Source organism: Rhinatrema bivittatum, chromosome 3 (genome assembly GCF_901001135.1).
Source record: "Rhinatrema bivittatum chromosome 3, aRhiBiv1.1, whole genome shotgun sequence".
Lineage (NCBI taxonomy): Eukaryota > Metazoa > Chordata > Amphibia > Gymnophiona > Rhinatrematidae > Rhinatrema > Rhinatrema bivittatum.
In genome coordinates, this window is record NC_042617.1 from 281,683,556 (window position 1) to 281,709,758 (window position 26,203).

At 44.9% G+C, this 26,203-nt stretch overlaps 1 protein-coding gene across 3 annotated transcripts in view; it reads right to left on the minus strand.

Moving 5' to 3' along the window:
- Window positions 1–15,085: 15,085 nt before the first annotated feature.
- Window positions 15,086–26,203, minus strand: part of LOC115087523 (retinol dehydrogenase 7-like) — a 37,702-nt gene continuing 26,584 nt past the window's right edge. For 2 of the 3 annotated variants that reach the window (XM_029594851.1, XM_029594852.1), the window contains exon 5: window positions 19,667–20,288. In XM_029594851.1, coding sequence (XP_029450711.1) covers window positions 20,092–20,288 — 197 coding nt within the window. In that variant the 3' untranslated portion in view covers window positions 19,667–20,091. Of the gene's footprint in view, window positions 16,837–19,666; window positions 20,289–26,203 lie in introns of those variants that run through there. The other variant, XM_029594853.1, reaches the window with a different exon arrangement.

A 26,203-nucleotide genomic window follows, 5' to 3' on the forward strand; every position in this document is an offset into this window, starting at 1 on the left:
GGGGGTTTAGATAGGGCTGGGGGTTGGGTTAGGTAGGGGAAGGGAGGGGTGAGGGGGGTGGAGGGAACGGAGGCAGGCTGCGCGCGCCGACCCCAGATTTTCATGGATACGCGTGGCTACGCGTGTATCTATTAAAATCCCGGGTACTCTTGTTTGTGCCTGGTGCGCGAACAAACGTACGCGCGGGCGCAGATTTATAAAATCTACCCCATAGTGCGTGCTATCCAACTGAGGGTAGCGTGCACTACTCCTTATTCACTGCGCACTAATCAAGGTTTAGTGCATTGTGAATTCAATGGGTGTGTGCTGCCCATCCGGAGGTAGCGCGCACCAATCCTTAGTCCATGCACACTAAGCAAGGTTTAGTGCGCGGCAATTTGAATTAGTGTGCGATGCCCATTGCGGTTTAGAGCGCGGGTTACTGCGCACTAATACTAAGTCAGGGCGCACTATGTCAGCGTTAGTTCCCCATATACCAGCCAGTGAATGGTGTGTGGGTGTTGGGGGGAGGATGGTGATGGGTAAGACAGCTCCCTCCCTGCATTAAGATGTGAGCTTCTGAACAGACAGCTGTCCTAAAGCACATACTTTTTTTTTCATCTTCTTTTTTATTTTCTCATGGTAGGATGGAATATGACAGGGAGTCCTCCCCACCGTCCTCCTCCTGCTTCTTCTCCCGGCGTACCAGCTCCTCGACCCTCCTCTACCGGGGCTCGTGCTGTCGGCACAGCCCATTCGGGGCAAGAGCCCGCTCTCCTTATCAGTTGAGCCGTGCAGAGGAGACGAAAACGACAGCCTCCAAACTAAATAATAAAATAGAAAATCAGAAAAGGAAAACGGAAGGCCTAACGCCGTGAAGGAAATTCGCCGTCTCCTTCGACGCCACGCGGTGAGTTAACCACGCCCCTAGAGAGCCTGCTGGCCTATCAGAAGGCACTTTGAAGCCCTTTAAATTTAAGAGCCACACGGCGGCTTCCTCGCTGCGCTGCTTCTTCTCCCGGCGTACCAGCTCCTCGACCCTCCTCTGCCGGGGCTCGTGCTGTCGGCACAGCCCATTCGGGGCAAGAGCCCGCTCTCCTTATCAGTTGAGCCGTGCAGAGGAGACGAAAACGACAGCCTCCAAACTAAATAATAAAATAGAAAATCAGAAAAGGAAAACGGAAGGCCTAACGCCGTGAAGGAAATTCGCCGTCTCCTTCGACGCCACGCGGTGAGTTAACCGCGCCCCTAGAGAGCCTGCTGGCCTATCAGAAGGCACTTTGAAGCCCTTTAAATTTAAGAGCCACACGGCGGCGTCGCGCGCCGGGCGTCGCGCGCCCGAAGGAGCGCGACCTAAGGGGCCTGCCCCTTAGCGCGCCCCTTGGAGAGCCCTTGGGGCCCAGGACCTCCACCTCTCTCGCACAGACAACCCCAGTTCCAAGGCTATACATGCTCGAAACACAACTAGCATAAACATTCACTCAACCAACCGCTCCTTTCAAACCTTCAGCAAACATCCATCAGCAGGCGCTCATACCTACCACAAATACTCCGTCTCACAACGAGACTCACCCACTTAAGCTCTAGCAACTTGCATTACATCTCCACTCTCCTTTCACAGCGCTAAAGGACCTCTCAAGTCTAATAATTCAGGAACCATTAGCCCAGAGACCTGACCAAATTCAGCAATGACAGAGCTTTTTATCCCCACCTCTCAACCATAGGCACCTACACCAGACTCTCATCCCTCCTCAGCTCTACATTCCATGGACTGCATCTAAACATTTAATATCCCAAGAAGAAAGACTCAAGACGCAAAACTTAAAATCAATTCAGACTCCGACTCAGACTTAAACCTTCTCTAAGCTACATTCTTAAGTCATAAGGACTCTGACCATCTCGCTCCATTTTATTAATTCCATTTGAAGCCTTCCACACAAACACTAACCTTTAGCCTTTGCACTACTCTTCATCACATTACTGCCTCAAAGATGCTCACCTTCACCATTCCCATAATCAAGAAAAAATCAAGAAATCCTATACAATCCACCTCTCATCCATCAACGTGACAACAAAGGTTAATCCCCATCATGTTATCTCCTATCACACAATTCCTGGGTCTCTCACTTTTCACTCTCACACTTTTCAACGCTCAGTCTCTCTCCAAAAAAATGCACATCCTCAATGACTATCTGATAGAAGTTAACCCTGATATCTGTGCCATCACGGAAACTTGGTTAAAACCCACGGACATAGTATTAATAAACCAGCAACCCTCACAAGCTTATGACATCATTTCAGTCCCCAGACCCAAAAAAAAAGGAGGAGGTCTCCTTATTGCAGCTAAAAAAAGCCTTGGCATCACCTTACAACAATCCAATTTTTCCTCAAAACTAGAATTCTCACTCTTCAAAGCAGATCATCTACAAATATGCCTCATTTATGCCCCCCCAGGAACATTAGATTCAGACCCCTCTCCTCTGATCGAGCTAATAGCCAAACACATCAACTCAGACAAACCTGCAATAATCTTGGGCGACTTCAACCTACATGTCGACTCTCTTCCACAATCCACCAACTGTGAAACAGTCCTCACATCTCTTAACCATATGGGCTTCACTCAAATTGTCAACAGCCCCACCCACAAGGCAGGACATACATTAGACCTCATCTTCGTTAACGACAGCTTCACTATCTGCTCCAACCCCAACTGTTCGCCAGTACCATGGTCCGACCACAGAGTCATACACACATCCCTGAAGATAAGAAACCGCCCAGCACAAAACCCTACCAAAACCACCATTCACTTCAGGAAACCCTGCTCACTGGACTTACTCACTGAACACATCTCCAAAGAAATAAACATGCTAGACCTCACAGATGCATCCACCGCCACTACTTCATGGATCAATATCACCAGTAAAATTGCAGATCAAATTTGCCCATCGACCACTAAAGTAACACAACCAACTCTTGACAACAGAAAACCCTGGTTTATACCTGAGATCAAATCCTTAAAACAAAAACTAAGACATAAAGAGCATAGCTGGAGGAAAAACCCTTCCACCTCATCTCTGGCGAGCTATAAATCCTGTCTTAACACCTACAGAAATATCATCCACAAATCTAAAAAAGATTTTTATGCAAAAAAAATCCACAATTTTGTCTTCGACTCAAAGGCACTTTTTTCATATGTTTCATCTCTCACCAAACCATTACCTCCTCCCATTCCAGATGACCAGGCATTCAACAAAGCTAATGAACTCGCTAAATACTTCAAATCTAAAATCACCAACCTAACAGGTGCGCTTACAACTAACAGCTCCTCTCCAATGACGCACCTCACAACCCAGCCTCAACAAAACTGCAGTCTAGAATCCTTCGAACCCACATCAGAGCTTGAGATAGAAAACATCCTTAAGAAACTAAAACCTTCCTCCCACCCATCAGATCCTCTACCTACTAACCTGCTCATTTCCATACCAAATACCATCTCTAAACCTTTATCTAAAATCATTAATACCTCTTTATCTCATGGAGTGGTTCCCAATCAATTAAATCTAGCAATCCTCAAACCTCTTCTAAAAAAACCAAACGCCTCCCCTACTGACCCAGCTAACTTCAGACCTATCGCAAATTTACCAATGATAGCCAAATTGATGGAAAAAACAGTCAACAAACAACTCTCTGAATACCTTGAGGATCACAACATACTATCCACAGCTCAATACGGCTTCCGCAAAGGTCTCAACACGGAATCCCTTCTCCTCTCACTCACGGACAACATCCTCTTAAACCTAGAAAAAAAACAAGCCTACCTTCTGGTCCTTCTTGATTTATCTGCAGCCTTCGACACGGTAAATCACACCTTACTCATCGATCAATTAGAAAATATAGGCATCAAAGGGTCTGCACTAAGCTGGTTTAAATCTTTCCTGAGCGACAGGTTTTACAAAGTAAGGATAAATAACACAGAATCCCACCCGGTACTGTCAGACCAGGGAGTCCCTCAAGGCTCTTCTCTATCACCCACTCTGTTCAACATCTACCTCCTCCCTCTTTGTCAACTTCTCTCAAACCTGAATCTCACATATTTCCTCTATGCAGACGACATACAGATCCTCATCCCAATTACAGAGTCCTTACAAAAAACCATCACTATCTGGAAGGAATGCATTCAACCCATCAAACAATTACTCTCTAGTCTCAACCTTGTTCTGAACGCTAACAAAACAGAAATGCTCATTATCACCCATGAATCTCCTTCAAACCCAGCTAATCTCTCCCTGACCACATGTCCTAATATCAACTTCTCACCTGACGTCAGGAATTTAGGAGCCTGGCTGGACAATAAACTAAACTTAAAAAAATTTATAAACACCACGACTAAGGACTGCTTTTACAAATTGCAAGTCCTAAAAAAACTTAAACCCCTCCTTCACTTCAACGACTTCCGCCTTGTACTTCAAGCAATTGTTCTTACAAAGATTGATTATTGCAACTCTCTCTTACTCGGTCTTCCTCTCAACTCTATCAAACCCCTACAGATGGTCCAGAATGCCGCCGCCAGAATTCTCACTAACTCTAACAAAAGGGAACACATAACACCCATACTCCGTAACCTACACTGGCTACCCATCAAATACAGGATCCTTTTCAAAATACTAACCATCATTCATAAATCAATTCACAACATCTCGCCCATCAATTCAAAGATGCAACTTCGACCTCATACCTCCTCTCGACCCATCAGAAGCGCATACAAGGGTACACTGTATGCCCCAACCGCAAAAACTTCACGAAGGAAACGAGCTCTATCTACTGCTGGACCTTACCATTGGAATACTCTCCCCCCAGACTTAAGACTAGAACCAAGCCATCCTGTTTTCAAAAAAAAGCTAAAAACCTGGCTCTTTAGTCAAGCTTTCACAGACACATAAGGAACTAAACCCTCGCTGTCTTCTCTCCTACACCTCCCATCTTCGACCCTTATCCACTTACCCCCCCTTACATTAAGTTACGACGGCCTCATTTTACTCTATGACTTATATCATCCTAAGACATTAATGTTTATGCCTTATGTTACTTCATACCCTATGTCATTTCATCTCACCATTGTTTATGCTCTATGTTACGCTATGACTTAGGTCACTATATGATAACTGGATCACTTGTATATTATACAATGTTATAATATTATTATTATTATGTGTTTCCGGACTTCACCACCCAAAAGACTACATTACACAATCTGCCTCCGCTTTTTAATCTTCTATACATGTTTATTGTATTGTGACATCATTTAAGTTGTCAACCCAGTAGTTAACCCAGAGAAGCTACCTTTTGTTGATTCTTCGAATAGTCACTGTTTCATTATGTTACATGCAAAGCCTTTTGTTGATTCTTCGAATAGGTACTGTTTCATTATGTTACATGTAAAGCCTTGTTTAATATGTTTCTTGTAAAGCCTTGTTTAATATGTAAAACCTTGTTTAATATGTTTCTTGTAAAGCCAAGGGCACTGTTTCCCGTCCCGAGGCATTTTTGCTGTTACCTGTAAACCGGATTGATTTGTTTCCTAACAGGAAATTCGGTATATAAAAATTCTAAATAAATAAAATAAATAAAGGTGGCAGCTGCTAAGGCCAGGAAGGCAGCTGGAAGGTCCAGGAAGCCCCGCTTTACAGAGGCCGATGTGGACCTCCTGGCCCGGCTCATCCTCCGGGATGAAGGGAGTCTGTACACCCCCCCCCCAGGCTGCAGGCCTAACCTGCAAAGGGAGTCTGCAGCCTGGGCCTCTCTCCAGGAGGAGTTTTGCCGGCGAGCCTCTTACCCTCGTGAGATCAAAGATCTCAAAAAGAAAGGTGAGAGATAATAATGTTGTGCATATTATCAATTATTATTTATATTTTGTATTTGAAAATTGAATAGAGTAGTAGTAGCATAGGGTGAGTTGTATAAAGTTATAACTAGTAGTAGTGTACCACCCTTACCCTGTACTATACTTACTAACTATACTACAAAAGAAACAAAGTTATCTGTGGTATTAGTATTTATATTTATCATTTTGAAATGGTGGTATTTGGGATTTTGAATGCCACATTGAAAGATAACTAAATATAAAATAGTATTTTTTTATTACTAACTTTTCTATGATGCATAAAAAATAACCTAGTAGGTCAAGGCAAAACTTGGGCATGTTGTTTGTAATTATTAATCAATGTTATTCTTTTATCCCTCTAATTCTCAGGTTGTCACCTATGACTTCACGAGGGTAGGCGGCTCGAGGAGATCCGCAGAACTCTCTCCCGTCCCTTGCCTGGTAGGTTGTTTTCAGAATACTACACTAGTACACAAATATTATTCATTCAATAAGTGTGTTGCTGCTGCTGTACTAAATTTTAATTGTAATGGAATTTAATTGTAATGGAGTTTGTGTTTAATTATGTTTGCTTATTATAACAGTGAATGAATGCTTGTGTCTGCTCTCATTCCTGTTTTTAAAATTTTAACTGTTGTTTTCTGAATTTTGATCTGTCTTGTCTTGTACAGAAATACCACCTACCGGCAGGGACGAGGCGGGGCTTCCTGGGCCTAGCAGGAGTTGCCACCAGAGGAGGACGGAGGCAACAGAAGCTGCTAGTGGGCCAGGTAATATATCTGGGCCAGGAGTATATCTGAGGCTGAAAAACAAAATCATTTTTTGAGATCAGTCAGTTAAAATGGCTGGGATAGATGTATGTGTATTTGTATATATTATAATGACACTGAGTGACTAGGAGAGTAAACTAAGGAATTAAAGGAGAAAGAAGAAGAGATTTGTAGTGTACCATCATATTCTGTCCAGCTTAAGAAAGACTCCTTTATTTCTCCTTCAAATTATGTACTATTTCTAGTCTATCTAGATTGATATCCCTCCGCTCTCCCCCTCTCGCCCTCTCCCCTGTTATGGACTTCTCATTTTCCTAAAACCCTCTAGGTTAGTAAGCTAAGGGGTAGATTTTATAAAGTTGCTCGCGTGCGTCCAATATTTGCTTATTTATTTGCCATATATGTATTGTTCTATGTCTCATGTTAAATTTTTTTTTTACATTTCTTTACAGGGCAAGAAGAAGAAGCGGCGGCGGCAGCAGCAGCAACAACAGCAGCCTGGCCTAGCACCAGCACTGGTTCTGCTGTACGTCCTCCAGGATCTCCTCCTAGCTGTGCATGCCCTGCACAGTTTGCCAAGCTGGAGGAGATCCTGGAGGAAGTACGGCAGTTCAGGGCTGAATGTGATGCGAATTTCATGAATGTGGAGAGGAGGTTATCAGCCCTGGAGGAGGCCTCTCAGGAGCAGAGGGCAATGGCATCTTGTGACGAGGAGATGCCAGTGCCCTCTGCTCCAGAGCAGGATCCTCCCGGATCGCTACCCTCCTCTCCATATGACCCTGCAAAAGGATAAAATTCGCATCACTTTCAGCCTTGACCGGGAAGGAAGTCTCCACTCATTTTTTTTTTAATTTATAGAATATATATATATATTTTTTTTAATTGTTAAAAATATGTTTGAATAAAATGTTTGTTTATTCAGAAAAAATGTGTTTATTTTTGTAATTTTAGAAATATTAGTGGATTGAGAATTCTTCTAATGTGACAAAACTGTCCAGTGTGTTTGATTATATTCATAGATGTCTTTCTGTATTTATGACTTACTATACTATTAAAAAAAGTTATTTAACTTAGTAATAATAATTATTACTAAATTAAATAGTATGGTACTAAATTACAGAGAGCAGACATGTATGTATTATAATCCAACATATTTCAGTGTTTTTTTACTAGTCTAGTATGGCACTCAGTCATACACTTTCATAAAACATTCAGTCTGGTTGAATTAGCACAAGTTGTATACTTACTTGTGAGCAGTAGCGTCAACATCAAGGCTTCAACCATGGCTACTGACCATTCACACATCTTTCAACCTGGCCAATGCGATATTATGCACTGCACTGCACTCAGGCTAGTGCGATGGGTATACACTTCAATGCCAAAAATTGCTGCATGACCAAGGCAGCCATTTGAAGCGGCAAATGTAATGCTTGTGATACTAAAGTAGGAGTAAGAAAGCAGAATCATGAAAAAAAAAACCCTTCAGAAATGTACAACTGCTGGGCGCTCAGTTTTTCTTTTTTTTATTATTATTTCTGAAGGTCTTTTGTTTGTTTTGCATGATTCTGCTTTCTTAGTCCTAGTACTTAGTAGTTAGTTAGTACTTTACTATTAGTATTGCAATGAACAACAATACTGGGACTGGCAGAATCACAGTATTACAAGCATTAATACATTCTCTGCTTTAAATGGGCTCCTAGGACCCATGGCAACTTTTGGTATCGAAGTGTTTCTGCATACACATTAACAGTACACACACTCCAGGGTGTGTATATTTTTATTTTAATCAATGTATCTTTACAGTGGTGGGATATAACAGGCATAGCTAGCCACTAGCAGCCAGCAACCTCTCTGCGCACTGTAAGTGCACTTTATTGCATTGGCTTGACATTCTTTCATACTTCATTCACACAATTATTTTGGTTTGTAAATGAGTCTGAGACTCATGCCTCAGAGGTGGATGCTGGGGGAAAGGAGGCAGAAGCCTGGGAGTGAGTGTGAAGCCTGTGTGTGCATGTTGTGTCTCTGGGAGAGAGAGCCTGGGAGTGATGTTATGATTAATGGTGTTTGGGGTGGATCCTTGGACACTGTGGCAGCTGACCACTCCCATGGGGGCAGTCCCGTGAGGGACCACAGTGTCAGGCTAAACTCCGGACAGACAAACACAGATTTGAATCTTTTATTAAACAGTATATGGAGCCACCAGAGGTGACAGTAGTGAGTAGTGGTTGTAGAGCCCGGATGGGCGCGTCTCTCACAGAACGTTGGAACAGCGGATCCTCTGTAAGCAGAGCTGTAGTGGAAAGAGACTGAGAGTTATGAGCACACAATAGAATTAGCATTCAGAGTCCCAAGTAGAATAGGAGAGGTCCGAGACAGGGAGAGCAGGCCCTCGAGGAGCGAGTACCTGATCCCTTAGAGCAGAGAGACTTGGTAGCGTTGTACTCACTAGCAGTAGCAGAGATTCCACTAGACGAGAGGTCTGGCACCGGAGCAGAGGGCAGGCCCTCGAGGAGCGAGTACCAGATTCCAGCGAAGCAGTACTGTAGAGAGAGATGTTTTCTGTACTCACTGATGGTGACTGTAGTTAGTTCTTCCAAGTAGAAGGGTAGAGGTTGCAGGCAGTAACACAGGGAACATGGGCCCTCGAGGAGCGAGTACCGGTTTCCTGATAGCACCTGAAAAAAGCAGAGAGGCCCCTGAGGAGTGGGTACCCCTTTAGTGACCCCGAAGGGGAGTAAGAGTTCCAGTTAGAGCTGGAATGGCAGAGTAGCTTAGGAACGGAGAGCAAAGCCCATCTGTATGAATTCCTTTGCTAACTCAACGAGCTAGCAAATGTAGTAGGCAGAAATACCCTGGAGTCGTGACATCAGAACAGGGGGACGCCCCTGAGGTTCACGCCAACGTGGAAATAAAGATGAGGGCAGCGTGCGCGAGTGCGCCCTAGAGGTATCTTAAAGGAGAATGGCGAGAGCACAAAGCCAGTCCGGAGACGCCGGAGAGGTCGGCAAACAGATGCCGCGGTGGCCATCAGTCCAAGGTGAGCGGGAGGAGCCGCAAATAGAGAGAGGTAGGCGGGGCGAAGTCATTGAAGACCGACGGATGCAACAAGTGAGTAGCCTGTGTGTGCGTGTTGTGTCTGTGGGAGAGAGAGCCTGGGAGTGAGAAGCCTGTGTGTGTGTGTGTTATGTCTGGCAGGCTGTAGTGCACCCCAGTGGGCGGTGTCGGGGACACAGCAGGATGGAGTGTTCATATCTTGTGATTCCTGGACTGGCTTCTGGGGGGCCACAAAAGGCAGCAGCGGCAGTGTGGTAGTAGTGACACTGCTGGGTGCCCCAGCGGACGGTGCAGGGAGTACAGCTGCTCAGAGCGAAGCTTCTCTTCCAGCCCTCGACCTTGCATCCCGGGCCTAGACAAGAGGCTCACTCCTCCTCCCAGTCACAGGGAATGTCCGGATACCCAAGCAGTGGAAAGTTCATTTTGATGAAAATCAATTGCTCTACTTAGTCTGGAGACAAATGTGCACGGTGTGGACTCACAATGTTCCCTGTCATTGAAAATACTCTTTCACTTTGCACACTGGTTGGTGGGCATGAAAGAAAGTGCTGTGCTACTATGGCAAGATCAAGCCACATTGAAGCTTTCTATGCCCAATATCTCAAGGAATCTGAGTCCATGCTCTGATTTGGCTCAGACAGAAAACTGTTAACCGGAATTTCTGAAAGCTTCTCTTGCAGGTATTGCTCTGGTCAGTACTACTCATAGTTCTGTCAACAAGTGATGCTCTTGACTGGTACATGATACCCAATTCATGAAACTTGGGATGAGATCAGTCTCTCATGGCAGGGGAGCAGCTGGTAGAAGCAGTTGAGCAGGATGGAGTAGGAGACTGAGAAGAAGATGATCCAAATTCATCATCATCATCTTTAAAACTGACCTCTTTAACATTATATTTTCAACCATTGCAATCAACTTTGTTTTCCAGTGTGTAAGAGCATTGCACTTGAGTGCAAAACTGCCTTTCACACATGGGTCACACATCGTGGCTAACATATAGCAATCCCTTTGCATGAGAGGTTTCAACCTTTTCTGTACTTGCTCTTTTAAGGATTTCACAAGCAGTAACACTTCCTTCGAGAACTCTGGCCGATGCAGAAATTTCTCTAATACCTGCTCCAGTAGATAGTATATTGCAAGGATGACATCACCTAATGTGGCTGTAGCTGAACTCATTGCATCAGTATATTCTTTAAAAGGCTTGAGGACATGCACCATCTGTGCAATATTTGTCCAGTCCTGACATCCAAGAGGACTTTCCAATCCAATTTCAGATGCCATTGCCAAATCATTAAGAGGTGTCTGCTGTTCACACAACCTCTCCAACATAAGATAAGTGGAATTCCATCTGGTAGGCAAATCCTGAACATGGTTGTGCAAAGGTGCCCCAACTGCTATTTGCCTCTCTCTGAGTTGCTTCCCACTTTTCACACTGCGATTGAAATGTCCAGCTATTTTGCGACACGTTTCAATCAACCGCTTCAGGACTTGACTAGTATCACCTTCCTTGGCACTAAGCCACAAAACATCCCTCACTACCCGGTGCAGGATATATGCAAAGCATCGGATGCCCTTTAATCCACCATCAGCCAGAGCCTTAACAATATTGGCACCATTTTCAGTAATGAAATATTAATTTAAACATTCTATATCACTGCTTCTAAGTAGCCCATTCCATCCTTCCATCATCCCCTGAATTGCCTGTAAGATATTTTCTGAAGTATGGCTCTTGTCTAGCACTTGAGCATGCAGTAAAGCCCACCGGTATCCTGGCGAAACCTTTTTGGAGCTGCTGGTGCTACTGCTGCCACTGCTTACAGGTAATGCCTCATCCAGCTGCCATCAATGTGCTGTTAGAGACAAATATGCATGCATTGCATTCATACTACTCCAAATATCAGTGGTGAGATGGATGCTCCTCCCCTTTGCGCTTGCCATCACAATCTGCATTTCAGCACAACATTTTGTGTATAGGGAAGGTAGCACCTGACGGCTAAATGTAGTTCTTGAAGGAAGTTTGTAGTAAGGGGAAAAATAATGGATCACCCACTTAAATCCCTCATTTTCTACAATCTGCAGTGACTGATCATCCAACAGCAATTCATTACAGCAATATGTCGTGTATCCACTTTGGATATTGCCTGCTTCCTACTCTGTGAAATTGCAGAAGGACACCACCCCATCTGCTCAATGGTAGCTTGCTGCTGCTGCCAGGGAAAAGGAGGAGGAGACCTCTGCTGCTGCAGATGCACATAATCTGTACTCCTACTTTCCTTCTGTGGCTTCCCTGTTGTTTTACTTGAAGCCTGGGCTAGCACAATGGTGGGACCAGCTCTTCTGCACGCTAACAGTGCTCTATGTTCTTTTTCCAGGTGATATTTCATGTTGCTGTTAGTAAGATGTCCAATAATTTTTCCACAGCTCACCATCTTTTCACAATGGATACATTGTCCAAATCTCTGATCAGCCACAACATGATAATGATTCCAAATCATAGATGTCCTCTCTACTATCCCCTTACTCTAGGCTGGACACTTGTTGTCATTTTCACACTAGTAGCACTAGAAATAGTAGTAGTAGTAGTAGTAGTTTTAGTCATGTGCTGATGTTCAAATGGTGTAGGGGTATCCTTCAATACTGGCACTGGCAGTGGTTGTTTTTGCAATCTGACTAGTCATTGTCATTGGTTTTGTAATCTCACTGACATTGTCATTGGTGGTATTCTCCTCCTCCTCCTCAGAATTTTTACTAGCCAAGAACCCTGATCATCAACATCCTCCTCCTCATCAATACCTGATCATCATGCAAGATTTTCTCTAGCACTGTTCTTTCATCTAAGAATCTGACCTTTTCCTCCATTGTTCTGATTTAGCTCCTTCCTTCCCTGCAAGTACCTTGCGCTTTCTACATCCTCATTCTCTTTCTTCTCAAAAAATTGCAGTTTTTTTCTAGGGACTGGCAGCCTGCTCTTTCTGGTAGCACTAGTACTAGCACCAGTGCTTTTGCCACCAAATATTTGCCAGCCAATACTAGTAGTACTAATAGTACCACGTTTTCTTCCAGAGGGGAGTGGCATGATGATCCTGTGGTCAAAGGATATAGTGAGTGAGTGACACTGATGATTGATAATTTGATATACTATGGTATTGCGTGATCTGATTAATGAATGACTGCCAGCCAGGCACAGTCAAAGCTGTAAATGCAAGTCCAGCACCGACAACTAAGCTGGCAGGCATAGCAGTGAGACACTAGTTTGGTATTTTTAAAACTTTAATTGATCTACTAGTGGCTCACTAGCTAGTATAGCTAGCTAAGCTATAAATCTAGTAGACTGATATAATAAATCTACTATACTACTGCTGCATTGTTTGGTATTTTTAGATATATAGCCCCAGATCACAGGACAGATATATGGGATATATGATACAGTGACACTAGTAAGCTGATTGATATACTAGTAGTGGCTCACTGGCTAATAGCCACTAGCCAGTGACACTAGGCTAATAGCCTAGTTAGCTATAATAAATCTAGTAGATTGATATAACAAGTTATTAAATAGTTGATATTTTTAAAACTTTACTGAGCTAATAGCAGTCGGGCCGATACAGAAAAACCCATGGGAGAGCTGGTGAGTGCCCACTCTCTCGACGCACGCCCAGGTCACTCTCCTGGGTGCACGAGTCATGAAGAAACAATATGCAAATGAGGGCCCATGGTAAAAGGAGGCACTAGGGACACTAGCGCATCCCTAGCACCTCCTTTTTGACAGAAGGTGGCCCGGCTGTCAGCGGGTTTGACAGCAGACGCTCAATTTTACCGGTGTCGTTTCTGGAACCCACTGCCAGCTATGGGTTTGGAAAATGGACGTCGGCAAAATTGAGCGTCCGTCTTCTAACCCACGGGCCGCGGGCAGATTTTAACATTTTTTTATTTTTGGGGCCTCCAACTTAATATCGCTATGATATTAATTTCTGAAAGTAAATGTGCAGCTTGGCTGCACATTTTACTTTCTGTATCGCGCGGGGAATACCTAATAGCCCATCAACATGCATTTGCATGTTGCGTGCACTATTAGTTTCTGGGGGGTTTGGCCATGCATTTTCCACGTGATATTTAACCCTTACTGTATTAAAGGGTAAAAAATAGCATGTGGAAAATGCACGTCCAACCAAGGCTAACAGTGTGCTCAGCCTGAGTGCACTTTATTGCATCGGCCCGTATAATAGGCTAGCCCCAGACCACAGGACAAAAGATAGGATATAGTAAGTGAGTGACACTGATGATTGATAATTTGATATAGTGTATTATATATTGCGGTATTGCGTGATCTGATTTGATGAATGACTTGCCAGCCAGGCACAGTCAAAGCTGCAAATGCAAGTCCAGCACTGACACATAAGCTGGGAGCACAGCAGTGAGACACTAATTTAGTATTTTTAAAAACTTTAATTGATATACTAGTGGCTCACTGGCTCGTATAGCTAGCTAAGCTATAAATCTAGTAGATTGATATAATAAATCAGTCTACTACACTACTGCTGCACTGTTTGGTATTTTTAGATATATAGCCCCAGACCACAGGACAGATATAGGATATAATGACACTAGTAATCTGATTGATATACTAGTAGTGGCTCACTGGCTAGTAGCCTAGCTAGCTATAATAAATCTAGTAGATTGATATAATAAACACTACTGCTGCACTGCACAGAAAGCATCTGCCTTACAAGCACTGCTGCTGGTGCCTAGGCTAGGATAATGCTGCTCAGTGCTAAATGCTAAGTAAGTATGAGTAGCTCACTGGCTACTAACCACTAGACTAGTAGTAGCCTAGCTAGACTAGTAGTAGTAGCAGCTAGCTAAGCTAGCTAGGCCAGCTACCTATGAGCTACCCTTAACAAGAAAGACTGTATCAATCAACAGCTGCAGCTAATTACTGATTGATTGATATAATCAATAATAAATCAATTAGATTGATAGAATAAATCAAGTAGAACTTCAAAGAATGGATTGAATAAAGAGCTGATGTTTTCTCCCTCAAACCCCACAAAACAAAAGCAACACACAAGCAGAGAACCCCTTATATAGCTAGTGAGTAAAAAGTAGGAGGGAAAATAAACCTATAATTGGCCAATTAAAAATACACTTAACCTCTCTAAAAATTGAAACAGGATTGGAAAATTAAAAGTGGTGGCATAATGCATATTTATTTAATTTATTTATTTATAGAGTTTTATATACCGTCATTCGGTTTTGCCAATCACAATGGTTTACAAGCTTCCATTTAGGTTAACCAATCCTACAAAACGTGTTACGCACATTGTAGTAAAAATGATGGCATGGGGGAAGTTTACAGATATAACAACAGTATAACTTAAACATATGGTATTAAAAAAAGCTGGATTTCACATGATATAAATGGTTTAAACAATGGTTACAAGCTTACATTTAGTTAACAGTCCTAGAAACGTGGTATGCACGTTGTAGTAAAGTGAAGTCAAGGGTTAGTTTGCAGATTAACAATGGTAGAACGTAACTTAGGTTTAAAAAGTGGATTTCACATGATACAAATGGTTTAACAGTAATAAGAGTCAACATACGTTTTAATGAATATATGTTCATAAATGGGTAGCTAACTGTAGTATGGCATAAAATGCACAAGGATTGGCAAATTACAAAACATGCACTAGCATTTTCATCTGCCAGTGCCTGGTTAACACAAGAATAAACAACAAGTTCTAGTCACGTGACTGACTGACAATCACAGATTCACAGTAGGACTAGAACTTTTGTCAAGCTATCCCCCATCCATTCCCCATCCCCCCATATAAAACACACTCTGTAAAAAAATCACCACTCAGCAGGAACCTTGGTAACATGAATAAATAAAAAAGAAGACAACCAATAGGAATACATATTCATTCCTAAATTGACTAAAAAGTGTCAATTTAGTATTTTATCTTACTACGTACTAACAGATATTAGTGCACACTGACATATATGTAGTGGGCACTATCACAGAGTTAGTGTGCAGTATAAGTTCCGAGACATACTGCACATTAAGTCCCATTAGTGCGCGGTAATGGCTGAAGCAGCGCACACTAAAGGACATTACTGCATATAATGCACTTATGAAATAATGTGCACTAAAAGATATGAAGTGCGCAGTAACTCCATTGGTGCACACTAAATCGAAATACAAATTTTGCTGAAATTTCGGCAAAATACACTTCGTTTTCTGGGGCTGCCGAACAATAACGAATTAGACAATATCATTGACATTATTGAATTCATGAAAAACGAATGCACATCCCTACCCTATCGGCTGGTGCCCCGGGCGATTATCCGATTGACCCGCCCCTGCTCACATGTATGCTGCAGTCTGAAGGCAGCGCAGGACTTGAAAATCCGGACAATTTCCGGTTTTTCAGCAGGAATTCCGGACAGTTGGCAACCCTGTGGCAGGGGCAGGCAGGGTGAGGCGGGCGCCACAGAAGCATTCTGAGAGGGGCATTTTTTGCCGCTTCAAAATTCTGCTGCTTGAAGCAGCCGCCTCAACCTGCCTCATTATAGAACCGCCCCTGGCTGGAGCTGGTATTTACCAGATGGTTCCTGCTCACGGGGGATTGGCCGAGTCAGCCTTAGCTTTACTCTCATTGCATTGGTTTCCATTGTTAGTGCACAAGAAAATTAAAGAAATAAAAGGTCAATAAAGTAGGTGCACATAATACCTTTTTATTAGACCAAATTTGTACATTATTGATTAAATTTTCAGACCTATGCTTCATTTATCATGTCAGTGTAGAATGAGTTAAGAAAGATGTTGCCCAACCATACAGTTAAATTGCAGGTTGCGTTTCAAGGGTGGTGTTTAACTTCAAAGCCACAGAGAGCTGTAAAGTAAAAGGAAGGGTTTGAGAGGGTTTTGTGTGAGTGTGTGTGTGTTTGCAGAAGTAAAACCTGACTCAAACTGCAGAATTTACAGCTACATTGAGGACTTTGGTAACAGGTAAGGAAACCAATGTCTCTATTAAATCCCTTTCTGTCTGTTTCAAACTATTTGATCATATACATTTCAAAATGTCTTATGTTCTTGGTTCGTTTTTGTTCCATTTTAGCATCCTGAAGTCATTGACGGAGCGGTCTGGCCTGGGGAAAAAAAATCAGTATTTAACTTAAAGTTTAACAAGTTGCTAAAGATACCTACTGTGCCAGATACCATGCTGCAGACCCTATCAGTACATATCACAGAATCCTACGGGAAAAAAGTATGTTCCACTATTAATGTAATATATATTAGGCAATTCAGAAAATATAGATGCTACATCAGTGAAACCGCTTAGAAGTTGAAGACCAGCAAAAACCTTCACATTCCCAACGTAACACATCACAAAGTGACAGTGCTGCTATAATAGGGACGGATTGGTGGTTTTGCTGCCCCTAAGGAATTGCTGTTGCCCCAGCCCTCACAGACCTAGTGTGAGTATTGGGAATTCGGGTCTGCCTGTGAGGGAAGGTTTTTTCCAGATCAAGTCAAGTAAGACATTTCAAATGAAAATGATCAAATGCTTTAAAATCGTTTCTATTTGTTAAACATTCAAGTAGACTAACACGACAGCCAAAACTATTTAAAACAGACAGAAAGGGACTTTCTTGGGCCATTAGTTGCTTCACCGATTACCAAACATAGGGGGTCATTTTCTAAAGCCTCTATCGCACGCGAAAAGGCCCTTTTCACGTACGACAGCATGCAAATTAAGGGGAGGGGAGGAGTCGGGGCGGGGGAAGGAGGAGTCGGCGGTGTTTTCGCTGCCAGTGATAATGTTAACCATGTTATCTTCGGCAGTAGCGCGCTGAATAACTACACCTTTTATGGTGTTGCTATTCGGGGCGAAAGCCAGCAGCCGGCGTACCGCAGTGGTGCGAAGGCTGCGGGCTTTCGCAGGCCCACCCCCCCTTCGCCCCTGCCCCCCTGTTTTCGCTGGATTCACCATTCTGCATTAGAATGGTGAATCCAGGCCATAGTCCTTGTGTTGCTGTAGTTTCTTTCCCTCAGTTTTAGCACCCGTGTCTTCACAGCTAGTGGTGATTTTTGGCCAGATCACTCCATTTTTCCCACCTGGAACTTTTTTTTTAACTTGCTTCAAAAAAGGTGGAGGCTGCTGCTAGCTGCAACCCCATGGTATCTTTTTTTTTTTTTTTAAAGAAAATTACCACTGTTTACAGCTTTGAAAAGAACACCTTCCTTGTACTAGAGCGTGCAACTCATTTGTGTATTCAGACAACACTGACAGTAGCTCACTCTGCTAATCAGCACAGCTCTGTAAAGCAAGTCATGAGTGTATTAAGTTAGTCTAAAAATAAATAATTGTCTAGATCTTGGTTGCTGAGTGACCAATACTTGTAGGTCAAGAAGGGCAAGAAAAGCCCATAGCAACTCCTTGACTAAAGCAGTGAGCTGGATGCGAAAGATTTTATCTGCTGTTAGACCCCAAGATCAGCTGGGTAATTCTAGTTCAGTCCAAGACTGTCTTTAAATTTTTTTTTAATGTTCAGGTAGTATCAGAATTTAAGGAGAGACGTTAACAACAAGAAATAACAGGAATATGCAACAGATTAAACCTAAAAAGAGAATTTTAGGGTCAAAGCAAGTTTTGGCACAGCGTACAAGAGATTGCTACCTGTTCTGAAATGCTCTCCAGGGTGTTTAATATTGTGTTCCTACTGGAACAAATATACAGGCCGATACAGTAAAAAAAAAAAAGCGGGAGAGTGGGCACTCTGTATTGAGCGCCCGCTCTCCCAATGCGCACCCAAGCACTTCTCCTGGGCTTGATAGTATTTGAATTGTTAGCAGTGCAATTTATTGAAAAATTCCAAGACATTGGCTGTTGTACCTGTTCTGTGGTGGGGCAGGAAGTGTGTGAGGGAAGCTTGCACTGCTGCTGCCTGTGCTGTACCTTTTCTGTGCTGGGGCAGTGTGTGTGTGAGGGAAGCTTGCACTGCTGCTGTCTGTGCTGTACCTGTTCTGTGGTGGGACAGTGTGTGTGTGTGTGTGTGTGTGTGTGTGAGGGAAGCTTGCACTGCTGCTGCCTGTGCTGTACCTTTTCTGTGCTGGGGCAGTGTGTGTGTGAGGGAAGCTTGCACTGCTGCTGTCTGTGCTGTACCTGTTCTGTGCTGGGGCAGTGTGTGTGTGTGTGAGGGAAGCTTGCACTGCTGCTGCCTGTGCTGTACCTGTTCTGTGCTGGGGCAGTGTGTGTGTGAGGGAAGCTTGCACTGCTGCCGTCTGTGCTGTACCTGTTCTGAGGTGGGGCAGTGTGTGTGTGAGGGAAGCTTGCACTGCTGCCGTCTGTGCTGTACCTGTTCTGAGGTGGGGCAGTGTGTGTATGTGAGGGAAGCTTGCACTGCTGCTGTCTGTGCTGTACCTGTTCTGTGCTGGGGCATTGTAGGTGTGCGTGAGGGAAGCTTGCAGTGCTGCTGCCTGTGCTGTACCTGTTCTGTGGTGGGGCAGTGTGTGTGTGAGGGAAGCTTGCACTGCTGCTGCTTGTGCTGTACCTGTTCTGTGATGGGGCAGTGTGTGTATATGAGGGAAGCTTGCACTGCTGCTGCTTGTGCTGTACCTGTTCTGTGATGGGGCAGTGTGTGTGTGTGTGAGGGAAGCTTGCACTGCTGCTGCCTGTGCTGTACCTGTTCTGTGGTCGGGCAGTGTGTGTGTGTGAGGGAAGCTTGCACTGCTGCCGCCTGTGCTGTAGCTGTTCTGTGGTGGGCCAGTGTATGTGTGAGGGAATCTTGCACTGCTGCTGCCCATGCTGTACCTGTTCTGTTCTGTGGTGGGGCAGTGTGTGTGTGTGTGTGAGGGAAGCTTACACTGCCAGTGTCTGTGCTCTGTCTGATAAATGGAAGACTTATGTATTAAGTACCTTGGCCAGTATTAAAATCCCTAGAAAATTAAGGCATAGCAAGGGATGATAGAATTCTGTACCTGTTCCATATATTTAATTTATTGGTAATTTTATCATAATCTGTTCATGAATTGTCATGCTCGAGCTATCATTAATTATCATACTCGAGATAAAATTGGGCTTCTAAGAGACCTGTGTCCTGAACATAATTGCTAAAACAACAACTAAAAAATGGAACATTGTAACTGGAGGTTGGTTATAACAGCAGAGATTTCCTGTAAGATATAATTCGCAGAACAGCAGGGCTTTTGTAGATTGTAGTAGAAAGTTGGTTGATGGATTGGAGGATTTCTCCAATTCTGCTTGCCAATTTTCGTTAGTTCTGGTGAGGCAGGTGATAAGGTCATGGTTGAAAATCTGCCTGTCTTCCAATCATGCCTTCTGATTAGACAAGGTTTCCAGCGGTTCTTGGTCTCAGTGGTGCATTTTTGTGTCATGCAGGTTACACAGATATGGAAAGCAGGTAGTCTGCCAGCACTGTTGGCAGGTAGGAGAGAGGAATGTAGAAGAGTTTGGCATACCAGCCAGCAGAGTAGCGGGTGCGGGGGTGCACTGCAGTCAGTGCATGCTCCATGCAGTCCGTCACCAGGGTCAGCTTGGATTTGGCCACTACGGCCATGTCATCAATGTTTTTGCTATCTGGAAGAGCAATAAGAGACAGAAAATAGAACAGTGGTTCCTCTTAGTGGCCTGACAAGTTGTGTTCTTTCAGTGGGCACCAGAGTTGATACCTATTTTGAGCTATTAACCCAGAGAAAATTTTGAAGGATACCTGAATTTGACCATCTAAAGCAGCACTAGAAGGAGGGAGAAGTGGGGGAGCCAGAAAAGAATGGGCCTGCATCCTGGCTAAAATCTCGCCCTTTTAGTGTTGGCCTTAATTATTTTGTTTGTATTGGCTATATCAAAACTGAATATTACACAACCGGCTCTAGAATTTTATTTTTGTTTGTTGGAGATGGAGAGGAGGAATGATATAATAGAAAGGGGCAAAATAAAAGTCAGGGGGTTGCGCAGGCCCCCAGAAACTGAGATTGTAGATGCTATGATATCAAATCTGAGCAAATTTATTTATTTATTTTTATTTAAAATCTTTTCTATACCGTCGTTTAGTAGAATACCGTCACAACGGTTCACATATAGGCACATATAGTAAATTGTATATGCAACTGTTCCTATTATTAGTAATGGAGGTGCCTGATGATCTCGGTAACATCGTTTCATAGTAATGGCTAAGAGTTTAGTGATGATTAATCTGACCTGTGACTAAGATAAAGACTGTTAAATTATACATTTAATTTAAAAGGTGCAATAGACAGACCATGACGTACATACATATAATGTGCTAGTGCTGTATGAAGATTTTATGTGTACAGCTTTCAGCGTTTTTTTCTTTCTCGCTCTCTTTGTGGAAAGGCTTCTCTAAAGAGCCATGTCTTTAACCTCTTTTTGAATATCTGATATATTTTCCATGCCTAGAAAAGTCCAAGATTTTGCCTGGCACTGATACACCATTATCATGCACTAGTCACCTATTTGCAGTCAGATCACACTGAAGGACATTTTTTTCTTGTGCAAACTTAACTAAGGGGGTTATTTTCCAAGCCGCGTTATGACCTTTTCACATGCGTTAAGGCATTTTCACATAAGAAAAACACCTTAACGCATGCGAAAAGCACCATAACACATGGTGCGATGCTAATTTGAAAAGGGGGAGGAGTTCAGGGCAGGATTCCTGTCCAAGTGGGCTGGCTTCACATTTTGCAAAGCCATATCACACAGTTTTAATGCCGGAATTCAGTTTGAGAGTCCATCAAGCTAGGTTGAGAGAACATTGTACAAATCTCATCTTTGTGGGAGTTTCCTCACTCCGAAGAACATCAAATCTTACTAAGAATGTACGGTTCTGTTCGTACGTCTCACTCTGAATGTCAAAGTGGCCCCTAACCCCTACACTACTACCTAAATCTCACCTCGAGTAACTAGGTGGGCCTCATATAAAGGTATAAATACCTAAGTACTATAGCATTATAGCTAGGTTCACACTGTTGTGTTCTGCACCCCCCTACCTGAGCTCCGTGGCGACAGCGTCAGGGCAGATTGCCCTACCTCATGTGCCTGGTGCCCCCGCTCATCAGCATGGGCCTCCAGGCTAGCCACCGGGTCAGGAGTCATTCCTGCTCCTCTCTCATGGCAGCTAGCAGTTTTCCTCCACGGCCCGAGATTCAAGATGGCTGCCACCATCTTAGTCCCTTTAATTGTCTACAGCTGATTCCAATCCATTGGGCCAGAGGAAGTATAAAAGGAGACTTTCTCTGACCATTCCTTGACTTGGAAACTTCCGTGGTTGGTCAGGTCTGCTTGCTTCAGTGAGTTCTTGTGTCTTGAATATTTGTTCCTGTCTCGTCTTGGTGTTCCTGGCTCCTGACTTTGGATCGGCTAGCAGTGATTCCTGATTTTGACTTCAAACTGGCAAGCTGTGATTCTCTGGTGTGTGACTTCAGACTGGCAAGTGGTGATCCCTCGATGTGTGACCTCGGACTGGTGAGCGACGACCCTCTGGCACTTGACCTTGGACTTCTTCTTGACCATCGTCTCCAAGGGCCCACCTAAGTCCCAGCGGCCCGGATCCCTACGGGCTCCTCCCGGGGGGACCGCGGGCTTCCAGGGGTGAAGCTCCAGCCAGCCCTTGCACTGAACGCTCGACCTCCCAAAGGTCCACCTAAGTCCCAGCGGTCCGAGTCCCTATGGGCTCTTCCCGGGGGGCCCACGGACTTCCAGTGGCAAAGACACACTTCCTTCCTGACGTCACGACTCTTCATCTGTCTCTACTGTCGCCTCTGCCTCCAGTGCAGAGGGTCAGCTGGTCATGTCTTCTGTTCCTGCCTCGCCACCCGATGGGAGAACCTACGGATCTTCCTCTTAAGGTATTCCATCCTCCCGTCGGGTCAAGGGTCCACAAGCCTGAGCATAACAGATTGCCAAGTCCATGGACCCGGTGGAGGTATCAACCTGCCAGGCCATTCCCGGAATGGCCCAGCGCCTGAAGGATCAGCAACAGACACTGGATGCCCTGGTCTCTGCTATGGAGGACCTGACCCAACCCCTTGAGGCGTTAGGGCCCATGAACCCTATGCTGCCGTCCCCGCCCTTGGCTCAAGGAGTCTGCCCTACTCAGCAAGGCGCCGTCCAGGCCTCCGTAGACGATCTGGAGCAAGTAATTCCCACGCAACTCCCGGCACCCTCTCGATATGCTGGAGTCGCGAAGTTGTGTCAGGAATTCCTTAGCCAGTGCCAGGTCCATTTTTCCTTGCTGCCTGCGCAGTTTCCTAGTGACCTGGTCAAAACCAGCTACATTATGTCCCTGCTCGACAGAAAGCCCTTGATCTGGGCCTCTCATCTATGGGAGAGAACAGACCCTGTGTTTGGAAACTTGAATCAGTTTCTGACCGCTTTCCGGCAGATTTTTGATGAGCCTGTCCGCAAACCCACTGCTGTCTCAGAATTGCTCCAATTGCAACAGGGTACTCGGTCAGTGGCCGAATGCGCAACAGAATTCCGCACCCTAGCTGCAGAGCTGAATTGGAGAGAAGATTGCCTCCACGGGATCTTCTTGGAAGGGCTAGCCTCGCGCCTTCAGAATGAGCTAGCAGCGAAGGATCTCCCAGACGACCTGAATGGCATGATAGAATTGGCCAATCAAGTGGATCGTTGGATGCGGTTTCGCCTTCCAGAAGTAAAGGCAGCGAGAAGGCCCTCGCCTTCCTCCAAGAGTGCATCAGAAGCCCTTTGAGCACCCGCCGAGGAGCCCATGGAGTTGGGTCGTGGGAGAATCTCTCCACAAGAGCGCTATTTGATGGCCCGCTGCGGAGCAGCGGGCCATCAAATAGCCACCTGCCCAACATGGTTGGGAAACTCCTGGGCCTAGGACCTGAAGGAGGTCTTTTCCTGTGCCGTACTTCACCTGCACCTCTACTAACGTTACCAGTGGTGTTAACACTGGTAACGTTAGTTACCACACCTTAGCCCTGGTGGACTCCGGCGCTGGCGGCAATTTCATTATGAAAAGCCTGATGGAACACTTAAAGATCCCCCAAGTTCATCTTCCAGCTCCGTTGGTTATCTCCTCGATCCAAGGGAAACCTCTCCCGGAACGCGTGACACACACCACGGTTCCCGTCTCGTTGAGAGTTGGAATCCTTCATCGGGAACAGATGCCATTTTATGTTTTGGAGAATTCCATACATCCAGTCGTCCTGGGTCTTCCCTGGCTTCAGGAACACGAGCCTCAGTTCAACTGGAAGACCTTGCAGCTATCTCGCTGGGGGCCGAATTTTCACGGCAATTGCCTCCAAACAGTGACTCCAGTTTCCTGTTCCATTGCCTCCACCAGTCTTCAGGGCCTGCCGGTCCCCTATGCCGCATACGCAGACGTTTTCTCGAAGCAAAAGGCCGAGGTACTTCCACCTCATCGATCTTTTGATTGCGCCATCAACCTCCTCCCTGGGGCTGAACCTTCGAGGGCGAACCTACGCCCTCTCGCCTGCAGAGACGCAGGCCATGACGGAATACATCAGAGAGAATCTAGAGAGAGGCTTCATTCTAAAGTCAAAGTCCCCAGCAGGGGCTGGGTTCTTCTTCGTCGGGAAGAAGGACAGCAGCCTTCGCCCCTGCATCGACCACTGGGGCCTGAATGCTATAATGGTCAAGGACAGTTACCCCTTGCCCCTCATCTCCGAACTCTTCGATCGGCTGCAAGGTGCGAGGATTTTCTCTAAGTTGGACCTCCGAGGGGCCTACAATCTGATCCGCATCAAGAGGGTGATGAGTGGAGAACGGCCTTCAATACCCGAGACGGCCACTATGAGTATTTAGTGATGCCGTTCGGGCTCTGTAATGCTCCCGCGGTGTTCCAGAATACCATGAATGAGATATTCCGTGATCTCTTGTACAAGTGCGTGGTCGTGTACCTGGACGACATTTTAGTATTCTCAGACTCCCTGACCGCTCACCGTCAGCACATCATCCAGGTATTGCAACGCCTCCGAGAACATCAGTTATACGCAAAACTAAAAAAGTGCCTCTTTGAGCAGGAGTCCCTTCCCTTCCTGGGATACATCATATCCAGCGAAGGGTTCCATATGGACCCCCAGAAGCTGAAAGCCATTCGGGAATGGCCACAGCTGTCCGGATTAAAGGCACTCCAACGATTCTTGGGTTTCGCAAATTATTATTGGTCATTTATTCCACACTATTATTTATTTATTTAGCACTTTTATATACCGATATGCTTGTAACAAGTTACAAATCACTTCAGTTTACATTATAACGATAACCAGCACATAAGAATGCATTACATTAAACAAGGATGAACAAACTTGGATCCATGGAACTGGGTTTAACAGAGAAGATAAAAAGAAGATCTTTACCGGAGAGCCGGATACTAACTTAGGTATAGAGCCCGGTGCCTAAGAAGTTGACACTGGGACCAGGTACAAAGGAGGAAAATTTGTTAGATTGTCTGCAAAAGTGCAGCTTGCTAGAACGATGGTCTACTAGAAAACAACATAATAGACTGAACGGGTCATCTGAATTCAGAGAAGGCTTGGTCGAACAACCAGGTTTTGAGTCTTTTTTTTAAAGGTGATCGGGCATCGTTCTAGCCGGAGATCTGGAGGGAGAGAGTTCCATTGTGTTGGGCCTGAAGTGGATAGTGCTCTCTTCCTTAATAAGGTTTTGATGGGGGGGGGGGGGGGGGGGCATGGAGGGTGTCTCTATACGCTGATCTCACAGGTCTGGAGGGTATGTGTGGCTGAAGTGGGATCTTGAGCTCCAGTGGGGTGATATTGTGAATGGCTTTGTGAATGATCGTTAGAACTTTGTACAAGATTCTGAATTTGATTGGGAGCCAGTGCAGGTTCCGCAAGATGGGTGTAACTATGCGTCCATTGTTGCCCCAATGACAGCCCTGACCCGGAAAAGCGGGGACCCCAAGAAGTGGCCTCCGGGAATGGAGACCGCCTTTCATCGCCTCAAGGAGGCGTTCCTTCAACAGCCATGCCTTCGGCATCTGGACCCGCAGCGGCCATTCGTCATTGAAGTAGACGCATCATCAGAAGACATAGGCGCCGTTCTGAGCCAGAATTCTGAAAGCCATAAACTATGTCCGTGTGCCTTCCTCTCCCGCCAGTTCTCTCCAGCAGAGTGAAACTACGCCATAGACGACAAGGAGCTCTTAGCGATAAAGGTAGCCTTTGAAGAATGGCGCCCTTGGCTAGAGGGGGCACAGCACCAATTCACAGTCTACACAGACCATAAGAATCTCGAGTACCTGCACTGGGCACAACAGCTCAACCCACGGCAGGCACGTTGGGCTGTTTTTCACCCGGTTTAATTTTGTTCTCCGTTACAGACCAGCCGGGAAGAAAATCAAGGCCGACGCCCTATCACGGGTAACATAGAAACATAGAAACATAGAAATGACGGCAGAAGAAGACCGAATGGCCCATCCAGTCTGCCCAGCAAGCCTCACACATTTTTTCTCTCATTCTTAT